The sequence below is a fragment of the Pholcus phalangioides genome, unplaced genomic scaffold (genome assembly GCF_987345545.1).
Source record: "Pholcus phalangioides strain wild (caught in Gottingen) unplaced genomic scaffold, Ppha-v1.0 ptg000172l_1, whole genome shotgun sequence".
In the NCBI taxonomy this organism is placed as follows: Eukaryota; Metazoa; Arthropoda; class Arachnida; order Araneae; family Pholcidae; genus Pholcus; species Pholcus phalangioides.
This window is the reverse complement of record NW_028301637.1, coordinates 4,900,213-4,920,486: the sequence shown is the minus strand read 5'-3', so window position 1 is coordinate 4,920,486 and position 20,274 is coordinate 4,900,213. Positions and strand designations below refer to the sequence as shown.

Genomic DNA, 20,274 nt, shown 5'->3' with positions numbered 1-20,274 from the left:
ACAAGGTTACCATTTTTATTGCCGATTAGTCAAATAAAGAGCATCCAAGTTTCTTGCTAATTGCTTGTAATCGAGGAGGTTACAGCGAATATATTTTTCAAGGGTTCCTTAAAAAGTAAAATATTTTTCAAGGCATGGGCGGAGATACGGAGGAGAGCATGGGATGCAAGGCCCCCCCCCCCAGGGTCAAAGGTAAAGCCGACTTATATAATGTATTTGCGTACATATGAATTGACATAATCATCGTCATCATGCCGCCCCACAGCAATCATCGTACCCCCCCCCCCCAGATTTTCGAGTCTATCTCCGCCTATGTTTCAAGGGTTCCAAGAAAAGAGTTATTTTTCAAGGGTTCCTTTTAGAAGACATACTGTATATTATCTCGTGAATCTCTCTCTCAAGCATGGATAATATTTGGAGAATTTTCCCATACGGATACTAACAGAAGGATTCCAAAAAAAAAAGAAAATCACAACATAATAACACCTCGATACTAGCCTTAAAAAAAGAACTGAAATGCTAACTGTTTTGAATAAATAATATTGAATGGTATTTTTAGGTTAAATTTCCCTCCTATAGCCAGGGCCGCAACTAGGGGGAGAGCAGGCGGGTCTCGTGTCCCGGGCGTTGGACCAGAGGGGGCGCAAATTTGCAAATTTTATTCTCAAACCTCTCCTTCAACATTGCAAAGGGGCGCCAAAATGTGCACTTGCCCCGGGTGACCAAACATCTAGTTGTGGCACTGCCTATAGCTTCCTGTTTTCTTCCTTTTCATCACATATGGACGTACTTAATGTTAAAAATGAAAAGTTTCCACATTTTTTCAGCAAACTGAATACTTTCATCACATGTCTGCGGCCACCATAACTTATTAATTCATACTGTGTTCAGTTTCTTTTCTTTTTTTTTCTGCATACTACATGTTGTATGTAATACATCTTCTTTTTTGCTTTTTATTTATTTGCTAACGTAATTCGTACCAAATTGTAACGTGTGATTGCCAGTAAAGGCCATTTGGCTTCTTTGTTTTTGTAATTTTTTTTTCCTACTCTTATTTGTATTCAGTATTTCTCGCTAATAAAGTGTGGTTGTTGTTAAAAATATGTTTCATTTCAGGAATTCCTAGAACACTAATACTAACAGTGGGATTCCAAAATCAAAGAAATTTCATCGAGAGCTCCCTGGGAACTGGGTCATTTTTCCGAGAATTCTAATAACATATTATTTCAAGTGTTCTTTGAAGCATGGGCATTATTTGAAGAATTCCCAGAACATAAATGCATATTATTTCAGGAATTCTTAGAAAACGAAATTCAGAGTCTCCAAATCATAGAAATAATTTCAAGAATTGAAACAAAGATATTTTTTCCGGAATTCCTAGAACAAAGGTCATTTTCAAGGGTTCCTTAAAGCAAAGGCTTTTTTTAAGGGTTCCTTAGAAGACATGCTGCATGTTAACTCGTGAATCTCTTAAACATCGATGTTATTTCGGGAATTCCTAGAACATAAATATATATTATTTCAGGAATTCCTAGAACATAAATATATATTATTTCGGGAATTCCTAGAGCACAGTACTCAAGGGTTTCCAAATCATATAAATTTCTTCAAGAGTTCCCTGAAACTGGGATGTTTTTTTCTTGAATTCTTAGAACATACAGTAAGTATTATTTCAAGGGTTCATTGAAACATGAATATCTTCTCGTGAATCTCTTAAACATGGATATTATCTCAAGGAATTCTTAGAGAACATAGACATAACATTTCAAGGGTTCCGTAAATCAAAAATAATGGTTGAGAAATAGTTTTGTATGCAAATAAAAAAAGAGACGATAAGCATATTTTGCGCCCTACCTTCTTTGCTCCTCTCTTGGTCATCTTCAGTCCGATTTCTTTGAAAACCACCAAAATTAATTACAGAGGAATCTTTATTAAAACGGTAAGTGGAAACTTCGAAAGGAAGAATAATTATAATGATAATTCTTCGGGACTAATCCGATAGGCCTTAACTGGAAGCAAAGAAGAAGCCGACTTGTCTCTTTTTCTTGGCGCTTTCAGAGGGCTACCAATCATTTATCGGCGACTTAATCATCTAAATGACCAAGGTCAGAAATTTGATCTCATTCTCCTTCTCTTTCCCTCTCTAATGTCACAAAAAAAAAAAATGCTCGGATTGAACGCTTTTTTAACATTGGCGGCGTATGTTCTCCACCAAAGAAGAAGCAAACATCTTGCGCAAGACATTTTGCAGCCATCTTAAAAAAATTACCTATAATGACGTGTTTGGCATTCCGAGGAGTGTCTCTAGATGGAATATAATACACCGGATGATTCCCGATGGCCATATGTTTAGGATCATACATACATCGTCCAATCTATGAGGACTTTCTTTATGGCCGGCCATTCCGTCAGTCTATGATGTCATATTCGAATTACCGTCAACTAGATGGTACCGTTGTGATATTTTTATGGTGGTTAATGCGTCATTGGCATAATGAGAAATAATCTTGAGTGATCGCTTCTGTCAATGATCGCCGATTGAATTCCTGTGGTAATATAGGGTGATGATATGTCCTCTCCCCACAAGGGGTGGTGGTCATGGTGCTCATGCCGGGGCGTCGGAAACACCCTCAACATTTGATCCCATTTTTGTTCCCTAAATCTTAATGACACATCAAATATGTCTCAAGAAGAGTTATTGAATGGGCACCCTATAATCAAAACCACTATGACAAATGCCCCTTAGTCCCCGTTTAAAAAGTATGGAGAGGTTATTTTTCCCCCAGGGGTGGGCAAATATCATCATGGGAAATGTGATGTTGTTAAGCCTCTACCTGGTACGTGGTACCTGCTTATCAATTGGCATAATTTGTCTCAGAAAATCATTGTATTCCTCATCTCATTACCACGAGGACGACAATGCAATGGAGGCTCATTGGCCGTGCCCGGGTGATCCCCATGCGTTAGTAAGCCACTAATCTACCCCCTTCCTCAGTTTTCAGCTTTGTTGAAACTAAGGCGTAATTCTAATAAGGCGGAAAACTGATTAAGGGGGTAAATTAGTGGCTTAAATTAGATCCATGGCTGAAAATGCACTGCGTGGCAAATGTTCGCGGATGGCATTGAAGTATGAAACATCGGTACAGTGTAACCTCATAACGAAAATTCTCCGTTAGCGGTCACCTCCGTTAACGGACACTTTTGTAAACTGGGAAAACGGGACCTTAATATATTTCGTTTTATATGGAAATGGGCACTGCTTGCAAGCGAACAAAAATATCGGTCTCATGGTATCCGCTATCGAGGGGTTTCACTGTATTTGCATCATGTCGATTGTATTGAAGCATGAAATATCGGCATCCGCATCGATTCGAATCGTATTGAGGCGTGAGGCATCAGTATTTGTATGGTGTCGTGTCGATTGGTATTGAAGTATGAAACATCGGTGAAGGAATTTACATTTTGCTGAAACAGGAATGGAATTTGCGTTGTGCTTAAACATAAATAATGGAATTCGCAATGTTTTGATATTTATTGAAGTGTGAAACATCCTTATCTCTGCACCGTGCCAATTTTTTTAAGCATAAAATATCAGTATATTTGTATCGCACCGATTGTATTGAAGCCTAAAACATCAATATGTACATCGTTCTGAATTGTATTGAATCATGAAGCATCAGTATTTTCATCGAGTAGATTTGCAATGAAGTGCATTGTTTAGTGATGTTTCACTAAGTTCCATTAGTGAAACATCACTAATGGAATTTGCCTTGTGCCGATTTGTATTGAAGAATAAAACACCAGAATTCGCATTGTGCTGATTTTTACTGAAGCACGAAACATCAAATGAAGTACAGTGAAGCTAAAGCCGGGTCCCAAACCGGAGATGCTACACTGTACTTCATTTGATGTTTCGTGCTTCAGTAAAAATCAGCACAATGCGAATTCTGCTAGCCATACCTCAAAACCGGTTTTTCCGCAGTTTAGCTACCTAGCACTGCGGGTGAGGAGAGAGAGATCCGACTTCAAATAAACTGCACGGGGTTTTACAGAACAGAAACGTGAAAGGCCCTAAACACGGTCCTTGACCAGCCGAGGGACGATAAATTTAGTGGACAACGGGCGTCGGAAGTGTTTCGAGCCTGTGAATACTCGTCTTTTGTTTAACATAAAAAATTTTGATTTCTGGATCCATTTTGGATGTGCTTGGACTCATGCCACAAATTACTGTAGGTACTCAAACACCCACAGCACCCCTGACTCCGACACCACTTGTGTAAAATCAATATTTGGGAGTCACTAATAATTCCGGACTGGAATATGGGAGCCCTGTGTAAGTGATTTTGACAATAATCGATATACATTAAAAATTTGTGTACTTTAGACTCACCTTCAAGGAGAACAACGAGGTATCACCGCTGCTGCTGCTGCGGGGAGAATCTGACACGAGCCTCTCTTGGAAGTCGCTCAATTGTATCTGTACCACAGCGGGTATGTTGAGTCCGAACAGGATCGGCGTCGGTAGGCGCCTTTTCTGCCATTTTTTCGGATACTGATCATACGACATCTCCGACGGACAGTGGTATTAGTAGAGATGTCTCTGACTCTTGGCAACACTCGGACACACGGCTTTCCAAAATCCCGATCAGTAACAACATCATGAGTAGAGCCGGATGAAACGTAACACCAATGACTCGTTTGAAACTATCATCATGCTCCTACAGATCTTCAACGACACATAATCCAACTGGTTCAGTAGAATCACTCACTCACTTTATTAAGCAGTCGATACACAGTTGTAAATATTTCCAAGATTACGATGATTAAATATTGCAATGAGCCCCATTATCAATAGCCAAGCCTTACTTGATTAAGATGATCTTGAAGATGTTTTTTCCTGGCTACACACCAAGACATAATCATTCAATAATACTAACAATATCCATTGTGAGGATGACGCAACTGTCAAGAATATTTATATCCATGTCACCATAATCTACAGATTTGGCAATAGTATATCATCCAATTTCAAGGAGAAATCGTCAAGAAGGCAACGTGAGAGCATATGGAGAATTGATTGAGATGGACAACGTCGAAAAGCATCACCATATGTTTAGAGAGGGAGTGAGTGCCGTGCCTCGTGGTTCTGTGATATCTTGGCTACTGGATTTCCTCACTCTTTTTGTGCCGTAGTGTGTGCCAATGTTACATCACTTGGCCATGATGAGAGGCAGGAGAATCGGGAGTGGAAAAACAAGAAGAGGATTGGGATTAAGAGTTGCTATAGCAACTCCACAGAGTCTTTACGACGCCCTCGAACCGGAAATTACGTTGGATTCTTGCCTCGTTTTGCTGCTAACTAAAGCGAAATTTTCAATGGAAAATAACGTGTGAACACTCTTAAATTTAAGATTGGATCAATTCACAGGACAGCAACTGGTTAGTGGGAGGGGCAGAGAGATCTTGCATGCACTGAGGGCGCCGAATTCTCACTCCGTCTTCCTTTCAGCACCCGTTTGGCGGTGGTGGAACCATATTTCATTATCATGTCCCCTACCCCATAATAAAAGACGAGATTCTTTCTACTTATTGAACTGACTGTTTAAGTAAATTTATAGCGAACCAAAATTTTATGAAGTCGATCTGTGGGCCCCTGGGCAAGATTAAGATAAACCTCCCTTTTCTTGTGGTGAGTTGTTGGTCCTGGGAAAGAAAATTTGTTCTGGAAGCCTCACACTATAAGCTGGAATTAGCAGCTTACATATTTGCGTACTTAACTCTTTGCGGTCCTATGTCGATATGGAATTGATATCAGGAAAGAACGGTTCTTCATAGTTGTAACGGTTCCTTACAATTGCACATGAAAGTCCCCATGAATTTGACTCCTCAGCAAAACTCATAAGCTATTCAAAAAACGCAAAAGCTAGCAAGCATCTAGGGTCCTGCCTGTAATCATGATTGCAGAAGGTGATGAATTAAAATATGCTCTTGTACACCCTTAATTTATAAAGCAGGGAATATAAATGATTTGATGAATTATAGACCAATATGAATTCGTCCAGTTTTTACAAAAATAATAGAAAAAATGTATTAAAAAACAACTTATCAGCTTTATAAAGAACAAAAACTTTTTTGCACCTAAACCAATTTGGCTTTCAAAAAAAACACAGAAATGGCTATCATTGAATGAAGTACTCATTTAAACAATGGATTTAATAACAACAAATATTTATTACAGTTTCCTTAGACTTAAAACGAGCATTTGATTATGTGGAGATTTAGATATTCCAACAAAAAAACTATTCTCAGCAGGCATACGAGGTAATGAACTAAATTGGTTTAAAACATATAACTATAAAAGTAAACAAGCACAAATGGTGAAATAAGCACATTCCAAAATGTAATGAAAGGGGTCCCACAAGGATCGGTCCTTGGGCCATTATTATTTCTTGTTTACATTAATGATTTATGTAAAATGACGTTAAACGGTAAATTAATCTCATTCGCAGATGAGACAACCCCATATGTTGAAGGTTCAGAAATAATAAATCTTGAAAAAAGGGTTGAAGAGGACTTACTTAAACTTAACACCTGGCTAAATAAAATAAGAAATATCTCGGTTTCGTAACACGCTTTCATCCCCAATGTGGGCATTTATAATGCACCAGGAAAAAGTTTTTAAAACCTCTTAAAGAGAGGGTTAATGATTTCTGTAACACCCGATAACCACCTGCCATTGCTCCTCTTCACTCGATTTTCATCCGTGCTCTCTTCCCCCCCCCCCCCCGCCGCACAAAATAAACATTCCAGTATTGCAGGATGACCATTTGGCCCCAGGTTGAGAACTACCGTGTGGGCCGCAGGTCCAAGGACGGCTTAACAGTTTGGAGGCTCTCTTTAGCTCCGATTTTATGTATTTTGAGAGTTAAAGTGGAATAGGAGTCGAAAAAATCATACGGTTTTTCTCAAAATACTCAGGGATACCAAAAAATATCCATAAGAAAATATATACACACAACTGAATGTAAATTAACACAAAAAAAAATTAGCAAAACTATGGGATTGATGAAAATCCAGAAACGAAGAAAATTTTTGATTAATGAAAGAAATTAGTACAAAGAAGTAAAATTAGAAAGTGGTATAAAGAGAATTTTAATTTAGTATATAGTATATAGTATAGTATAGTATAGTATATATATTATATAGTATATGTAATTTAGTATAAAGAAAAATTAGTGAAAGGAAGTGCATTTAGTGATGTGAAATTGTGTGACACCACTTCAATGTTTTCATGATGTGCAAATTATAAAAAAAATTACATTTTGGATTTTATGGGGGTGGGGTCGAAATTGACCTTCACTATAGAGCAGCCGTTCTCAACCTTTTCTGACTCGCGGAGCCCTTTTCAGTGAATAATTTCTATGGCGGAGCTCTTTTTCGTACATTATTTATATGGCGGTACCCTTTAGGACTCTTTTTTTTTGTTTATGAAATTTATTGATTTATTTTATTATTCTCGAGTGGCCGCGGAGCCCCTGGGAAGTGCCCATGGAGCCCCAAGGGCTCCGCGGAGCACTGGTTGAGAACCGCTGCTATAGAGGGTCCGCGACATCAAAAGATTTGGAAACACTGCTTTACAGTATGATTCAAATTGTTCTTCCATAGGAATATCTCTGCAATCATTGACTTTTGAACAGGGGTTCTCAACCTTCGGAAGCCCGCGGCCCGGTTGATTTCTTTTTTGTGGGAGGAGGAAGGTCCAGCCATACACACGACAAATGGAATATAGATGAGGTAAAATGAAACAGGGAATTACTCACGGCCCGGTTTGACTGGTTGAGAAAAACTGCTTGAGGCATAATTCTCTCTGTGGTGTTTGGTCAGAACATAACCCCAAAATCACATTTTTGAAATACAGGTCGGGCAAAAAGTTCGTAGAAACTTCAAAAATTCATAAAAGCCGGAAAAATAACTTAAAAACGGTTTGCAGTGTTAGCATCGCAAGGTCAGGGAAATTTTTTTAAGACGGGGAAAAAATAACTAAAAAACAGCCGTCAGGTGGTGATGACGTACACAAGTCAAAGAAAAGATACTCAAATAACGAACAGAATGCCTCCAAATCGTTTATTACAGCAGTATGTGTTCCACATGACCACCACCACAGCGGATAACACATTGCAGGCGAGTCACAAATCCAGCAGCGACAGAGTGCAGCAGGTCCACATACACGATTTACAACGGTTGTGGATTAGACGAGCAAGTTCTAATAACCGTCTCATTTGCATATTTCCACCAGCACTACCTATCTGCTGTTTTTGAGTTATTTCTTTTCCTGCCTTAAAAAAATTCCCGTGACCTTAGCGATGCTAACCTTGCAAATAGTTTTTATTTCGGTTATTTTTCCTGTTTTTATTCATTTTTAAAGTTTCTACGGACTTTTTGCCCACCCTATATAAGCATTTTAATTGTCATTTAAAAATAAAGCATACGCGCAAATACAAATGAAAATATCATACATCAGCATGTTGTTTAGCAGTACGCACGTATTTGTGTATTTATCTCGCATCTAATAAGTTATTATTAGCAAAGCAAGATATCATGCTTTGACCAAACACCACAGAATTAATATGAGAAAATTAACGAGAAAATATGGTCAAGCTGACCAATAAACGTATAACTTGCTAAACATTCCGAAAGTGATTGAAGCCCAGGAACCATTGTTGCCCATTTCGGGCATTTGCCCAGGTCTGACGAAATTTTAAAGTAGCCTATCGTTCAATCCGGGTCATGTTTCCAGGGCTCCCACTCAAAAAATGAGAAAAAGTAGGAAAACGCAGGGCTAAAAAGTAGGATGGGGGAGGGTAACCCCCTTAGACAACATAATCATAGCATAATAGAAAAAAAATTTTAAAAAAAAAACATTTTTTTTGCAAAAAAAAAAAAATTAAATAATTTAAAGAAAAAATTAATTTTTAATTAACTTTTTTTTCCCCTAGCACTATTTCAGTCAAGCCAAAACAAAGTGACAAATGACTTGGTTACAAAACCAATTTTTGGCTAAAACAGTGCACTAGCAACCATAGATAATTCTTTGCTGTCTCTCCTCATATATATTACATTCTTTTTTGGAGTCTTCCAAAGTGAAGAGCTTGTCAACTCTCTTCGACAAGGTACAGCAAATTTCGAAGACGTAAGTTTTTTAAGAATGAGGCACCTTCGAGACCACTTTCGAAAGCACAATGCAAAACGTGTAGATTACAAGATCCGACATAAATAAGGCAAGGTGAGCCAGATAGTTTTACTGCGTTGTTCATCATTTTTAAATTTTACTGTTTTGTTTACATTTTACTGTTCAATACCAGTGTAATCATTTCTGACAAATGAAGCACTTCCATTTCTAGTTCTTTGCTGAGCATTGTAAATATTGTTTATGCCTCTTCATGCCTTAAAAATACAGAAGACAACTGAATGCTATTTGGTAGCATCAGAATCACCAAACCTAGAATACGCCTATGTATCCAACTGCTTTGAAATGCAAACTGTTGTTTCACCTATTTGCACCATAATTTTGAATGACGAATGTTAGTTACTATCCAAGACCATGAAGTAATAAATACAAAATCATTTTTCCATACAGACAGAAGTTTTTAATGACTACTATACTTGTTGAACCCTTAAACTAAGCAAATGAAAAATTAATCAACCAAATGGTCCACATACACCCCCCCCCCCGTCCCTCCTCCAAATTACCTTAAAAATGATACAATTTCTGCTTTGGCAGAATCATTAATTGCATTCTCCAACATTTGTAATATTTGGCAATATATAAATAGTTTCCTGCTCAATTGAAATCAATTACACAAATTTTGTCGATTGGATTTTTGGTAAAAAAGGACAAAAACCAGGAAGTAGGACAAAACCGAGAAAGTAGGGCATTTTACCAAAAAGTAGGAAAAGTAGGACGAGTGGGAGCCCTGTGTTTCGTATATATACAAAATTTGACGCGAGCGGTCTAAAATTGTAGATTTATATAGAGAACATATACACACACACACAGAAAATTAATTATATATGTATAGACTATTTGCTATAACACCCTGCTTTTTTTGGATCACGTGATATCCTTCTTTCTTTGATGGACATCAAACCGTGTCTAAGTTAACCAATATGGCGACTTCCTGCGTAACTCATGAAACGAAACAAATCTACATTAAAGAAACGTAGCAATGAATAGTTTTTTTTCTTTTTGATAGGCGCTAGATATTTCGAATCCCCCCCCCCCACCGTGAACTTCAAGTTATCTATTTCTGCCTGTTTCTGCTTCAAAAAATGCTTAATTAAAGCTGTGGAATTTTTTCGATATACTTTTTACGGACCCATAATTAATTTTAAAACATCCTAAACTATATGAATTTATGCAGTTGAATATCAAAAGACAATACGGATACATAATTTTCATGCTTGAGAAGATGTAAATAAGTTGAAATCATATTATTGCATGGATATCCAACTCAAAAGTAGGTCCGGCCATGGCCCCCACATGGGGGGGGGGGGGCTGACAGGGCCCGGGACGATCATCATTTTTTTGTTTTTTCACGCTATAAATTAGCTACAGAAGGGGCCCGTTAAAAGTCTGACCAAGAGGGCCCGCAAAAGATTCCCAGCCTACGGACCCCGTTACAGGATGTGGGGGCCATGGGTACGGCTAATTACCTCATATTTAATTTTCCGGGCTTCGTATGTCTATGCGAACGAATTTTTAAAATTATGGATGTGGCGGAAAACCCCATGAAATTTCGGCATTACTACAGTAAAATCGGGAATTTTGACACTGATTTCTATGGGGATAAGGGGCCGTTCAAGTATTACGTAAGCAAAATTTTAGCCATTTTTGACACCCCCCCCCCCCCCGTCAGCAAAATTCCGTCATCAGCTCTGCCCCCTCTGAATCCTAATTCATATTTTCATACAGGGTGGTTGATGACGTAAGCATTATCCAAACCCTCCCCCTTGTCATCAAAAGTCAGCAAATCGGAAACCCCTCTCCCCCATCAATGATGACGTAATACTTAGCCTGACTCTCAAAGTGATGCTGATTATGACGTCTATTCAAAAAGCCTCATTACTGGGAGGATAGGAAAAGTGACAAAAACCATTATAAAAGCATAACTATTGTAAATATATAGGCAGCAGCATTAAAGGAGTGACAAACCATTGTAAAGGCATATACACGTCTGAAACGCATTACTAGGGAACCACGATAACCAAAATAAACATTCCGAAAGTGATGAGGCCGAAAAAGCATTGTTGCTCGACAGTTTTTTTTGCCCATTTGCCCAGGTCTGACAAACTTTTAAACTAGCCTGTCGTTCAAGTCGGGTCCCGTTTGGTATACATGGAAAATTTGGCGATCGATCGATCTAAAATCGTAGATTTGAACAGAAAATCAATTTTATATATATATAGCTTTATAAGTTATAAAAATGATTTTAATCCTTGACTTCGATGAAGAATGAAAATTCAAATGTGCTTCGTTGAAAAAACGGGACATTTTTATAAAAATGCCGGGTTATATAGCTGACCAGTAAAATTAATAAACAAAAACGCAGGTAAAAAACAAAAGAATTCACATCCAATACCACAACAACTCTTTAATTCGTCAAAATATATGAACACTATAAACTGAGGATCAATCGATAGATAATCGAATATGTATATCTTGTCTGTCATCACAACTAATAGTCAGATCTACACACGCTCTTGATATATAGTAATCAGCACAAAATTGTGAAAAGTCGTTACAGTTTTAGATATTATCTACGGATTTAAATGTCAAAACGTACTCAATACAAACTGAATTATTGCACAGTAAAAAAGTCTTTGGTTCTTTGGTTTAGCGAAAGGTTACTAACTTAATGACCACTCAATGGTGATCAATTATACTAAATCAAACCCGTTTTCACCAATCAACCATCGCCAAAGAAAATATGAGTATTGTAACCAAGAAAGAAGTGATAATCACAAACACCTCGTGGAGATGGTCATGCCAAGAATCTTCGCTGTAACCGATCCAATTCATAAATCATTCAAAAAAAAAAATTGAAATAATCCCCCCCCCCCCCTAAAAAAATCAATAAGATAATCCTGTGATGAGAAGTTCATACAAAAATAATTCTCAAAACATAAGAAAAAAACCACAATTATTCTCATCTGCTATATACATTGGTGTAGAAGCCCGAAATTGGTCAATTCGCGACGGGGCCGACCGGTTTGCAAAGTGGCCGGTGATCCCTGGCCAAAATCAAAAACAAAAGATGATTCGAGATCATCCTCAAGTTGGCATATTGTTTCGTGATAGTTATGCGCACGTTAGTTATGGCAATCCATCAAACCACTGTTACGATGCAATAATTTTTTTTCTCCCAAATTTGGTAAAAAACTGTATATATGTTTATATAATTATTTTTATAGTTTTTTCTCTCAAACTTCAATTTTTTTCACTCTTCATGGATCCAATCCAATACAGCTGCTATGCATAGACATGTATCACACGTTGGCGATTAAAAAAATGTATTTGGCTCCTACCGGTCGTCTTACATCAACACATCAAGCTTTGGCCAAGGATCTCCAGCCACTTTACAAAATGGTCGGCCAAAGTCCGAATCATTTGTGCAATTTGGCTTTTTGGCCAATTCACTAAGTGGTCGGCCCCGTCGGGAATTGGTCACACTTTAGGCTTTGACAATAATATATATACCTGGAGGGGGATGTGCGGTTCAACACTTTTTTGAATGTCGCTCCATCATCAGTTGCAAACATGCCCACCTAACCAGTTCAGAAATATGCTCAAACTCATGTCGGCACAATGCTGATCCGTCGTTTAATATTAGTGTTGATAAATAATCAGGAAAATGGGAAATTTGGCACAAGCATGTGATGTCTAATTGCAGAAAAAAAAAGCAGGATGAGGAACAGCGATTGGCTATAGCGATAACAATGGCGTCCCACTTCTGCACAAAGATAGCGGATGAGCCATCCTAATATCAAGCTGTCAGTCCAGGCAAAGCTTGGGCTGTCCCTTCTGAGATATTAGCCCTTAACCTAGTATCAAGCTGGGGCCACACTTATGTCCAGCCTCGTTCAATAGTACTTTGCAAATATCTGCTTCCAATGTTTGCCTAACCTTTCCGCCCCCTTCCCGCTACATTGCAGCACCAGTATCATGGCCTGGCTGCTAATGTTCCTTGGTGAATATTTGCTTCCAAAACACTCCGTCATAGGCGTACGCAGAATTTTCTCGAAGGGGTTTTTCAGATTAGTTTTCCTTCTTGGGGGGGGGGGGGGGGGGGAAAGAGATGGGTTCACATTTTTTTCCTGCAAAATAACACTATAATCTTGGCTCAAGGGGGGGGGGGAAGGTTAGAACCCCACAACCCCCCTTTGCTTACGCCAATGCTCCCTGTATTGTGATTGTGTGTTTTTCAACCACTGTGTGGCCAGATGGATTGAAAGATCGGAAAGAAAGGTGATTCTTTTGACTTGGAGTGAAAGGTGGAAGGTCCTTGTTATTCTCTTCGACCATCCTTCCAATACCTTCCAACCCCCAACATTTGATGAGCATTGCCAATGGTGGAGCAGGACACGACTCGCCCATGACCAACCTTGGATGTATTGGGCCAGGCTGACATAAGTGTGGTCTCTGCTTTACAAGGAACTCTAAATGCAAACATTGCATACATAAGGGATCTTCAATGCATAGCCCCTGAAGATTTTTGCAATGGCCACCAAGAAAAACTTACATAATTACAGATCAGAACTAGCAAAAGAAATAATTTCAGATTGCTGCAAAAATTGATGGAAAATTATTTCTGAATTAATAAGAATAATTTCATAATTATTGAAAGAAATCGATAGAGAAATATACCGAATTACAGAAATATTTACAGAATGATTGAAAAAAAAAGAATATTATAGAAATATTTTCTCAGAATTATTCAAAGAAAAATTTCCATAAATTTTTGAATAAAAATTGAAGAAATATTTCCGAAATTAATGCAATTTACAGAAATACGGAAATAAATATTTCCAGAACAAATTAAAAATATTTCCAGAAAAAATTAAAAATATTTCCTGCGTTATTGATTCCAGAGCTATTAAAAGAAATATTTCCAGAATAAATGAAGATTTGTATTTGATAAAAAAATAATATCCTAATAAATTAGATTCTCTCTAATAGTATAGGGGCTCTGGGCCCTGTCGGACCCACCCATTATGATGCCACTGTGTGAATCTTGATATAAAGGTATGACTAATCGCTCAGGCTTCATGAAAAATGCCTTTTTAGCCCGCAAATATCTGAAAGATCAAAAACCTCCCACTCCCAGCTTACATCATGCAATTTAATCATCAACAATTAATTAATTAAATTTTCCAAAAAAGCTATCATTTCTACACATGAAATATATACAGGTGCATGACCAGCATATCTAACACAATAAGAAAGAATATTTAAAAAAAAATGAGTCAATACTTCCAGTTTTCAACACACCATGCATCAACTGAATTCTTCGTGAAAAGTTACACGTTCTTATTTGGATCAGTATTAACAAAAACTACTCTAAGCAAAGCAATCCTATAACTCATCTTTATATGAATAAAATAAAAAATAAATTTTAATTTGGATCATTTAGTGTGGGTTGGCCATTTTAAAAATACAGAATACTTCGGACTAAAATAAACCAGCATTTAGTCAAGAACAAAAGACACTGCCAATAACATACTTATAGGAAGAGTATACTCCTAAGACTAGCAAGTAAATGACTAAAACAAATAGTAAGAATTATAATGATTAGTTTCGATATACAAATACTCCACCATGAATAATGATCTATACTTTAAATCTAAATATTTTATAACACTTTCGAATCTTTGGATTCTATGTATAATCACAATTTTACACTGATACATCAAAATTTGTGTTTGTACACACAATAATATACAGTGAATAATGAAATTAAACAGTATACCCCAGCACACAAATTTTCATTCACAATTAAATTAAAATTGGAAAATATACATATATACATAAACAGCATCACAACAAAGTTTTGAGATTTTTCTTGCAGTCTGTCGATGAATCTAACACTCTACAGTATTTAAAATATAACTCAACTACACACACCATTTATTTATTTTCAATGAGCATTCACCCTGCCAACCCCACCTGGAATAAATCATTTGAGTGGTGTGAACAATGAAGGGAAGCAATCGTTCGAGATATATATGCTACTTCTAATTCTGAAGTTTAGCATCTTCACAATGTTGCCTACATTCATATACACTGTTCGTACTTCAGACACAGACATCTTTGGGGGAGTAATCTACCAGTTGCTCGTCAATTCATGAAGATGCCAGACTTCTGACATGGATCATAACATATACAAATAGAGGAAAACATATGTGACTTCCTGCTCCCTATCTTAACACAAAATGGTTTTTGACTACATTCACTATCTATAAAACAGTGTTCTTCTCAACCAACACTAGTCCACGAAGCATTTTTGCCCAATAGCAGGTCTGCAAATTATTTCTCCTGTTCATTTTTACTCCAGAATATTTTTATATTGCAAATACTTTCTTCCATTCATTTATATTTTGCCGGTTCGCAAATATTTTCTTCTTTATTTTTAATCAACGTTTTTTGCTGGTCTGCAAATATTTTCTCTCATTCATTTATTTGTTGCCAGTCCTCAAATTTTCCTTACACTTATTTATTTCCTGCTGATCTGCAAATTATTTCTCCAATTCATTAATTTATTGCAGGTCCATAAATTATTTCTCCCATATCCATCCAGTCCAAGAAATATTCCAACACCTTTCACTCGTCCACAGCTGTAAAAAGGCTGAACACTGATCTAGAACCCGTTTTTATAAGGGCAAAATCCAAGTTTGACACTATAAATATAAAATGAATGATATGATCCTTCTTCTCTGCACAGAATAATTTTTCACTTCTGCAGGATGAAGAATTTAATTTTATCCATTTTTGAGTAGGTAATACCACTCACAAGGGTTTATGGGAAGAGTCATTCATAGCACTTTTCAGCAAAATCTGCTTGATCATTTCCCGGACCTAAACTTGGGAAAAAATAAATAATTCAAAATCTTGGCCTTCCCAATTTCAATTTTTGGTTTTTAGAGTTTCAGCTTTCTCCCCTTCACAAAACTTTTCCACTGACTTTTTTTTCAGATATCTTACATTTTCTCTGACCATTTTTCATTTCTGACTTTCCAGGTTTCTATAGGAACCCTGTCTTAGCGAACAATGAAACATCACTGACTGACTACAGTAGCACATATTTCATGCGAAACACTTCGCATTAAGCAAACTGAGAACTATGCAATGAGAGTTCCTTCAAATGTTTGGTGATGATTGCTTAACCTTTACAGAGGCAATCCTGAATTATCTCGTCATTTTAAAACCCTCTCATTTTAGCAATTCTGAGCCAAGCTAGTGCAGAGCTTTATTTGATAATGTGTTTTCCTCCCCCCCCCCCCCCATCCTGTCAATCAACTGCCAGTGGGTGGAGTCAACTTTTGTACAAAGCAAAATTAGATAACAAGAGAGAGACTTCACCCCATTTTTTTTGAAGTTGTATAGAAATATGTGTACAGAATAAATGATAGAAAAGAGATTTATCTTCCTTGTTTTTTTTAGAATTATTATTCTTATACTTCAGAGGGGAAAACATTTATCGCAGCACAATTATATGAAAAAATATTCTTCTTGATCACGGTTGGCAATTTCTAGTAGGTTAAATGATTTCCACTGTGGCAGTTACGATGCAAATATCAGGGAAATTTTGAAAAAAATCGTTTGAAGGGTAAAGTAGAGCTGAAACTTGAAGAAAAAAAATTGCTCAGTGACATAAGACTGGGTTTGTATACAATGAAGTCTGTACTCGTTAAAACACCATCCCTTTTATAGGCTGTATTTTTTGGACTGGAAATTATTCTTGTGTATATATATATATGCAGCTTTGCTCTTCAAACTCAATAGCCTTTTTAGTTCTACCATCTAAAAAGGGAAAAGTGCAAACATTTCCTTTAAACAGCTATTAACACAGTATGGGAAAAGCCTTCTTTAAATTGGTGAAATCTCAACTACAACGAGATACTCGATACAATCATAAATCCCTCTACAATGATATTTTTGAAACAGTATTTGGAATTGCCTATAGCTTAATGATAAACTCCTCTCAATGAAACAATATCCTTTACTATGATAATCCCCCTACAATATTTTTTGAAGCTTCAAAACTGTTACTAGAATATTTTTTATACTTTGCTCAAAACCAACTTCAATATATTTTTAAATTCCTCACCAGTTTTTGTTCTTTCGAGAGTGTCTAATAGCATTAGAATTTTGCACTATCTGCCCTTTAAAAATGTCGATGAAATTTCCATAAAGTTACTTTTTGTGTATTACACGAAAATGTTGTATGGTAGACTACAGGGTGGAACAACTTACTGGCATCAAATAATCAATTAGAATTTTTTACTGTGAATAAACACTCGCACATGCATTTCATGGTAGCAATAGCAATGCCAGTTTGGAAGAGATTCCAACAGCATAAATTTGAAAGTGACTGGTAATAATGCTACTTCTCGATCATGATAACTTTTCTACAACAATATTTTTTATTGGCCCACAGAGTATAGTGGTATCAAGGTTTCCCTGTAATTACAGACAAATACAGAAAAAACTTGATTACCTGATATAATTAGCATGAGCATAAGTCTGTAAATCGTAATTTTCAGATAACTGAATATTCATCTATTCAAAGGTTCAGTCATCTATACAAATTTTTATTGAATTTATAGTGATTTCTCACTCATACACCTTCTCACTTATACATTTCTCTCTCAGCGATAAGACGATATCCTAACAATGTTCTTGTTGCTTCACCCCCACAATTCCTCAGAGGAACTTTCAATTTATTTGCCTTTGCAAAGTTTCTTGGCTTTCATTATGATGATTAGGAGAGTTTTGGGCAAAGAAAGATGATTTGAACCTTAATGATGAACCTTCAACATTGTGAAGGAAAAAATTATCACTAGGGAAATTGATGTTAACAGAGTCCGAATGAAGGAGGGTCAATCAAAATTCTACTGTATCTCCAAAGAATTTATAACTCTTAAGAAAAATGCAGTTGTAGGATTCTAAGAAGATCCTAATGTTGACAATATTGCCCCTCTATAGATGGAGAGCTCTGGAACTAACCAGGCATATAAGTAGTTTTAGAAAGGGGGATAATTTTTCTAAAATCTTTTTTACAGGGTTGGTGGGGCAAACAAGTTTGGGCAGACAATCAATGATTCAGAGCAGTGGTTCTCAACTAGGGATCCTCAGAGAGTCTTTTGGGTCAGTGAGCTCACAGATGAGAAAACAATTGCCATATCGTTTTTGCATTATCATATGCTGAACATTATTCTTTAAAGAGATCCATAACTCTCATATTATTGACAAAAGCAGTCCCCAACTTTCATCTCATTGGCACAAAAGGTTAAGAACCCCTGATTTAGAGCATCTAAAACTTGCACTTTAACTTAATACATTTTAATTTTTATAACACACTAATAACACTTTCTTCATAAAAGACAAAGGAAAAACATCTACCAATACTTCAAAATTCACCTTATATAGAAAATAGATTTATCACTTTCACCATATACAGTTAAACTCGGTTATAATTACATCCAAGATTCAGTGAAAATTTGTTATAACTAAAATGTGTCATTGCAAGTGAGGTTATCATTTTCAAGAACTTTCTGCTAATAAATATAATCCGATGCAATCACATACTGTCATGAAGTTGTTATTTTATGATGATTAGAGTGATCATATCTGATCAATAAAAATATGGGAAATTAGAATCATAAATACAGAATATCTGCAATCCCTGAGAATAATGTTGTGAATTGTCTGCAAAATTTGTGCTTTTAATTAACCCTTGGAGCAAAATACAGTGCTACAGCACGTCTACAGTAAATTAAAATGTATTTCACAAAAAATATGTATGATAAATATTTAGATTTGTGGGCATTATCATATTATAATTAATAAATTATGTTAAGTACATCCCTGATTCTAGCAAAGATTATGAATTGAAGTGAGCTTTGTTGAAAACACAGGGCATTCTTATATATACAAAAAATCAGGAAGAGAAATATTCCAGAAAACACTGAAATGTGCAACATATGAGTCGTCAATGAGCAAGTGGGAGCATCAAACATATAATAAATCTTTTTTCCCCCGATAGGCATCAATAGAGAACAGGCAAACATTGTCTCAATGTGACGAGTTCTATAATTCCAAGAATTTTTTGGGTAAACATAATTAATGATGAATAAAGTGTCATTATATAAGAGGTTGTGGCGTTCTCTTCAGCATTATAAACGAGGTTCATTGACATAATTCTTTATGGGAATCAACCCAGACCACCAATTACTGATGATAAAAAAATCCAAGGTCATTACAATCGAGTTTGACTGTATTGTCAAAGACATCAAACAAATGATCACCTATTTCTAATTATGTTCAATGCCTTTTGAAATACCTTACATCACTGGTCTATTAAAAATTCAGAAAAAAGAAGACATTCATCATTTGCTTCTATAATCAATTTTAGATCTCTTCCATCTCTTTTTAATCTTGCTTTTCTACAATTATAAATCACCACAGAAGAAAAAAAATCAACAGAGAAACTAATCACACACTAACAAAATTTACAAAATGAAATATATGTAACCAGTGGTAACAGTACATCTAATCTGCACAGCTATACTACAGTCACAACATATATGTCCACAGCAAACAAACAAAACAAAAAATATTAAAACCTCTTAATTAGCAGCAAAGAGAAAAACAGACTCGCGTCGAAGAAGAATCTAATAAATATCCACCAATCAGGAAGAAATACGTGTTCACAGAGTTCTGTCATCACAACAAAGAAACTTCATTCTCTGTACATCAAGTACTGGTCTGTAAAGGTCTCCAATTCACTGCATAGATAAGCTGCCTTATTTCTGATACAGAAGGAAAAAAAAAAATTAAATTAAAACACTTCAAAGAACAGAAAATAGAAGATAGATGGTATTTTTACTCAAAATGACATACATCGTATTTAGGCTTATCCGAATCGAATACACAACATATTTCTCAGCTGAAAAAAATTGATATTTTTTCCTAGGAATTTATTTTAGGATTCTAAC

General features: G+C 36.3%; 2 protein-coding genes across 2 annotated transcripts in view; both read right to left on the bottom strand.

Annotated features, from left to right (window-relative positions):
- Window positions 1-2,094, bottom strand: part of LOC149063603 (solute carrier family 2, facilitated glucose transporter member 1-like) — a 67,163-nt gene extending 65,069 nt beyond the window's left edge. The window contains exon 1 of the mRNA XM_089255790.1: window positions 1,855-2,094. Coding sequence (XP_089111916.1) covers window positions 1,855-1,878 — 24 coding nt within the window. The 5' untranslated portion in view covers window positions 1,879-2,094. The remainder of the gene's footprint in view (window positions 1-1,854) is intronic.
- Window positions 2,095-19,685: 17,591 nt separating this feature from the next.
- Marf (Mitochondrial assembly regulatory factor) overlaps window positions 19,686-20,274 on the bottom strand; it is an 82,062-nt gene continuing 81,473 nt past the window's right edge. The window contains exon 16 of the mRNA XM_089255907.1: window positions 19,686-20,088. Within this exon, the coding sequence (XP_089112033.1) occupies window positions 20,019-20,088 (70 nt within the window). The 3' untranslated portion in view covers window positions 19,686-20,018. The remainder of the gene's footprint in view (window positions 20,089-20,274) is intronic.